The 6,000-nt window shown below is 39.1% G+C and overlaps 1 protein-coding gene across 1 annotated transcript in view; it reads left to right on the forward strand.

The window, feature by feature from the left end:
- GRM8 (glutamate metabotropic receptor 8) overlaps positions 1–1,633 on the forward strand; it is a 744,367-nt gene extending 742,734 nt beyond the window's left edge. The window contains exon 10 of the mRNA XM_075274172.1: positions 1,114–1,633. Coding sequence (XP_075130273.1) covers positions 1,114–1,163 — 50 coding nt within the window. The 3' untranslated portion in view covers positions 1,164–1,633. The remainder of the gene's footprint in view (positions 1–1,113) is intronic.
- Positions 1,634–6,000: the final 4,367 nt, after the last annotated feature.

Genomic DNA, 6,000 nt, shown 5'->3' on the forward strand with positions numbered 1-6,000 from the left:
ATCAAAAATTTATCAAAAAATTGTTTTAGAAAAGGTGAAGTCATGTGTAGTCTTGCAAATGCCAGGGCAGACAGAATTTTTGAGGTAACAAGGCACAGGGTCAGGATAGACAACACATATAAAATGAAATCTTGAGTTAAGCTAACTAGTCTATCAGGTCCACAATGCATCCTAAACCAATAAAGTGCAGTGTAGGAGCCTGTAGAAGGAACATAAACATACATTTATGGCTAGAAACTGATGAAGAAAATATTCAAATCAGCCTGGAAGTTCCTAAGGGGAAGAGTCTAATTTGCCTACAGATAGAAGTGATGCAGTAAAAGGCTGAGAATGTTACAGCTAATGGGATGGTGATTTTAAAGGAGACTCGGAGGGCTTGTTCTATCTCTAGGCAAACCTAGGCAAATTACTGGTGCTCTTGTAGGCTGATTTACATGTCCAGAAAAAGATGATTGTCTATGCATAGGTTCATCAGACTATGGCCACAAAGCTACGTTTCTGCACCTATCAAAGGTCCATACACCACCTGATTAGTTTCCTTAGACCTGATAGATTCCCTTGAAATACTTAGTGGTTCTCAGCTGTACAATTTCAATTCATACTTATTTAAATATGATCACAATATTAATATGGTTATGAACTGACTACCATATTTTTTGTCCTACAATAAATGATACAAAAGTCTCAATAATTTTGTTTTCTTTTAAAAATAATTGACCATGTTACGGTTTTATAAATAGTGTAAACTTCTTTATTGTTTCAATACATCACATACCCCATACAACACAAGCCGGAGAAGTAGAAAATGGAAATATCTCTGTTTGCAGGCTGAGCGAACTATTTAATTATTTAATACAATGTTAGGTTGAGTGGGAAATTCATCTGCAATAATTGCAGTATTAACAAGAATTCATTTGTCTGCACAACAAATATATGGTTATGTGAAGAAGTAAATGCAGATGGAATGTGGAAAATCTATTACCAAGTGCCACGGCATTAATACACGTAACGAGAAAACCGCTGCTTACAAGAGGTCATCTCAGTTGCTGTAATGAGATGTTTGATAATACATTAGGACTTCTTTTTAATGCATTGTTATCTCTGTTTTTATAGCCTCTTCTACAAAGACTACATATGTCAGCTACAGCAACCACGCCACCTGAGTTACAAAGGATTGTCACCAGATAACCAACACCAAATCTTGGGATGTATCACACGTTCTACAGTGTAAACTATCAGAACCGAACAAGTAAACATAAAAGACATAATTTATGGAAAATGCCTGAATTTATTTTTCAAATGAAAGTGTCAAAATATTTTAAAGCACATGAAAGGAAAATATTAATGTGCACAAGAAGAGATAACAGAGTCAATGCTATTGTTCACAGATGATACTGCATTTTATGAAAAAAAAAAAGTCTGTCATATGTTACACCATAATTGTAAGTACTTTTTGTGATTTGTGAGAACTTTCATTCCTGTCCTATATTGTTCTATCTGTATAGGAGATGAGTTTGTGCATTGTATTGACTGATTGACATGAAGCCCTGGGTTGTGTTCAATAACTGCAATGGTTTACGCATGCACATTTTTTATACAAAAGATATTTCTAATAATAAAGGAATGTTTTGCAAATGGCGAGACTTTGGTATTGTTTTGTATTTCTCAATTCTGGTTAAGATATTTTATTCCATACTAGCCAAATATTTATGTAACTACACTGAAGCTGACAATACTTTTCATAAGGTTTTAAAAATAAATAAATAAAATTTAACTTTTTTAAGCAGTGATGGCAAAAAATACAGCTGCAGGGGGCAATATGGTGGCTCAGTGGTTAGCACTGAAGCTTTGCAATGTTGGAGCCCTGGGTTCAAGCCCTGCAAAGGACAAAATCCGTAAAGAGTATGTATGTTCTCCCTATGTTTGTGTGGATTTCCTCCCATACGCCAAAGACATACTGATAAGGAAAAATGTAGATTGTGAGCCCTATATGCGGCTCACAATCTATATTAAAGGGAAAAAATAGCTGCAGATTCTTGAAGTGTAACTAAGCTGTCAAACAACTTTTGATTTTCTTGTAGCTTTTGTGACATTAATAAATATTAAAATATTAATTAATTAATTAATTAATTAATTAACAAGTATTGTCTATCCTTGAACTCCTGTGCTGAATATTGTAGATTTTATCATGTAGAAAATTGAATTTTCAACTGGTGAAATCACCAGTAATAATAAAGATAACACTGCAAAGAACCTGCATAGAAAGGTAGACTCTTGGTGCCTTATTAAAGATAAGAATCTCATCTTCCATATGACATAATGTTAGGACTGTGCGACAGGTGCAGCCATGGCATTAGGGTCACAGCCTGTTCCGTTGGTTCTGTTCAGTCCAGCATGCATGGGGTTAATCCCCTTGCAGCCGATAGGTGTGGTCAGTCTGCTGACTTGTCAGCCTATCGGCATCAGGCTTTAAGCACCTGGTCTGACTGATCATTCCCGCCTTCCCTCCATTTAAGGAGGCTGTTTTGGGCCGTCGGGTGCTCTAGCCTCAAATTCCACAATGTACACGTCAGTGCAGTACTTTAGTTTGGCAGAGTACTGCCTTAGCTAGGTAGGCCTTTAGTCAGTATTGTTGCCCTAGAATTGTCCAGGGAATTCCCACCTAGCTAGCCTCTAATCTCCATTGTTACATGTGCTGCTGCTGTGTGTTTGGTCCAGCACTGTTATATGTTTGTCTATCTTCTATATATTTGTGGAAGTGGGTCTCCCTTCCGGAAATTGTAGCTTAGTGTAGGACATAGTTCACACAGTCTGTCAGTTACTTTAGGTAGGCTGTTACCTGTGGTACTCCACAGCAGGTGGCTGTGGTGTCGGAGCGGCCCAGTAAGCTGCTGGCAGCACACGCTCATAGTTTATTTTGTGTTAGTCTTGCAGTGCAGTAACTGCAAGACTTTGGAATTCATTTAAGCGGCTGCTTTGTGCTGCAGTGGCAGCTGCCCTGTGAGGTAACAGGGAGCACCTAGTTTGTGGTATAGCCCGGCAGTGAGGTTAACTGTCGGGCCTTATTCACACCAGTGTGCCCTGCAGTTCTGAGCCCAGTGGGCTCCGCAGGATATATTTATTATTTAGTTTTTTTTAATACATCCTGACAGTCATAACACATAATCACTGGTTTTATGTTACAAAATGTATAATATATATCTGTTTGAAGTGCCCCCCCCCCCCCCCCAACTACATTGCATTAAACATGAGCTCTTCTACCCATAGCACAATTACAAGCCATGTACAGATTTTAGCTGGCAAAAAACAGGAAAACACACTGGCTTTTAATGCAGGATTTCAAGGAAAGGAGACAAAATTTACTTAAAGAGGACCTTTCACCATTTTGCCCATAGGCAGTTCTATATACTGCCGGAAAGCTGACAGTGCGCTGAGTTCAGCGCACTGTCGGGTTTCCTGATCTGGGCCCGGTGTGAAGAGCTTACGGTCTCGGTACTGTAGCTCTTCTATGGTCAGAAGGGCGTTTCTGACAGTTAGCCAGAGACGTCCTTCTTCACAGCACAGCCAATCGCGCTGTGCTCTGAGATCAGGGAGGAACTCCCCCCTCCCTCCCTGATAATGCTCGTCTATCGACGAGTACTGCGAGCAGAGGGAGGGGGCGTTCCTCCCGGCTCTCACAGCACAGCGCGATTGGCTGTGCTGTGAAGAAGGACGTCTCTGGCTAACTGTCAGAAACGCCCTTCTGACCATAGAAGAGCTACGGTACCAGGACCGTAAGCTCTTCACACCGGGCCCACATCGGGAAAGCTGACAGTGCGCTGAACTCAGCGCACTGTCAGCTTTCCGGCAGTATATAGAACTGCCTATGGGCAAAATGGTGAAAGGTCCTCTTTAAGTATGCTTCAATATTTATTAATGTTACCAAAGTTGCCAGAAAATCAAAAGTTGTTTCAATGACATTTTTTTTTCTATTCACAGAACAGGGTTGCATTTCTGATTGCCCAGTTTCTGACTGTTGGGATCTCCAATCAGGAGGACATTTAGTAAGAGCCACCAAGTGCTCCATATGAAACCCTTTCCATATACCCTGCTATGGTTGTTTAAACCACAGCATCTTTTGGGAAAAAAAAATGCATAGTTTTGGTTGTTTTAATGATTTTTTTTTTTTTTATCCAAAACAAAATGTGAATTTAAAATGAATGAGAAGTATACATTAACCGGTTAAGGACCAGGCCCAAAAGTATGTTAAAGACCAGGCCTTTTTTTTCAAAACTGACATGTGTCACTTTAAATGGCAATAACTTTGAGACGCTTTAACATAGACAAGTGATTCTGAGATTGTTTTTTCGTAACACATTGTACTTCATGTCAATAGTAAATTTTGGTCGGTATGTTATGTCTTTGATTATTAAAAAATATGAAATTTGGCGAAAATTTCGAAAAAAATGCAGTTTTCAAACTTTGAAATTGCAAGTCTTCCAAATAGAAAGTCATACCAACCAAATTTTTTCATAAATCTAATTAACCATGTCTTTCATTTATGTTGCAATCAAATTTTAATCACTCTTTAAATTTTTTCAGATATTATAAGGCTTACAAGTCAAGCAGTAATTTTCCAAATTTTCAAGAATATTTCCAAAACACAATTTTCAAGGGACCAGTTCAGTTCAGAAGGGAACTTGAAAGGCCTCTGTAATAAAACCCCCCATAAGTCACCCCATTCTAAAAACTGCACTCCTGAAAGAATCCAAAACAGCAGGTAGAAAGTTTTTTAACCCTTTCAGCATTTCACAGCAATTAAAACAAAATGGAGGTCAAATTTACATTTTTCAATTTCTATCACTAATATATTCATTTAGCCCTAGAATTTACACATTTACTAAGGGTTAAAAGTGGAAATGCACCCCACATTTTGTTGCACAATTTCTTCCGAACACGACAATACCACATATGTGCTGTTACCCTAATGTACGGGCACACGGTCGCTCTCAGAACAGATGGAGCGCTAATTGGATTTTGTAGGCCAGATTTTGATAAAATAGTTTGCAGGCACCATGTCCCATTTGCAGAGCTCCCAAGGTGCCAAAATAGTGGAAACCCCCAAAATGTGACCCCATTTTGGAAACTAGACCCTTCAAGGAATTTATCAAGGGGTATAGTGAGCTCTTTGACCCTACAGGTGTCTCACAGATTTTTTTACCATTGAGACGTGAAAATGAAAAATTACTTTTTTCGTAATAAAATGTTACTGTAGCCCCAAATTTTTCATCTTTACAAGGGGTTAAAGGAGAAACTGCACCCCATATTTTGTTACACAATTTCTCCCGAACACGACAATACCACATATGTGCTGTTACCCTAATGTACGGGCACACGGTCGCTCTCAGAACAGATGGAGCGCTAATTGGATTTTGTAGGCCAGATTTTGATAAAATAGTTTGCAGGCACCATGTCCCATTTGCAGAGCTCCCAAGGTGCCAAAATAGTGGAAACCCCCAAAATGTGACCCCATTTTGGAAACTAGACCCTTCAAGGAATTTATCAAGGGGTATAGTGAGCTCTTTGACCCTACAGGTGTCTCACAGATTTTTTTACCATTGAGACGTGAAAATGAAAAATTACTTTTTTCGTAATAAAATGTTACTGTAGCCCCAAATTTTTCATCTTTACAAGGGGTTAAAGGAGAAACTGCACCCCATATTTTGTTGCACAATTTCTCCCGAACACGACAATACCACATATGTGCTGTTACCCTAATGTACGGGCACACGGTCGCTCTCAGAACAGATGGAGCGCTAATTGGATTTTGTAGGCCAGATTTTGATAAAATAGTTTGCAGGCACCATGTCCCATTTGCAGAGCTCCCAAGGTGCCAAAATAGTGGAAACCCCCAAAATATGACCCCATTTTGGAAACTAGACCCTTCAAGGAATTTATCAAGGGGTATAGTGAGCTCTTTGACCCTACAGGTGTCTCACAGATTTTTTTACCATTGAGACG

Source organism: Leptodactylus fuscus, chromosome 5 (assembly GCF_031893055.1).
Source record: "Leptodactylus fuscus isolate aLepFus1 chromosome 5, aLepFus1.hap2, whole genome shotgun sequence".
In the NCBI taxonomy this organism is placed as follows: domain Eukaryota; kingdom Metazoa; phylum Chordata; class Amphibia; order Anura; family Leptodactylidae; genus Leptodactylus; species Leptodactylus fuscus.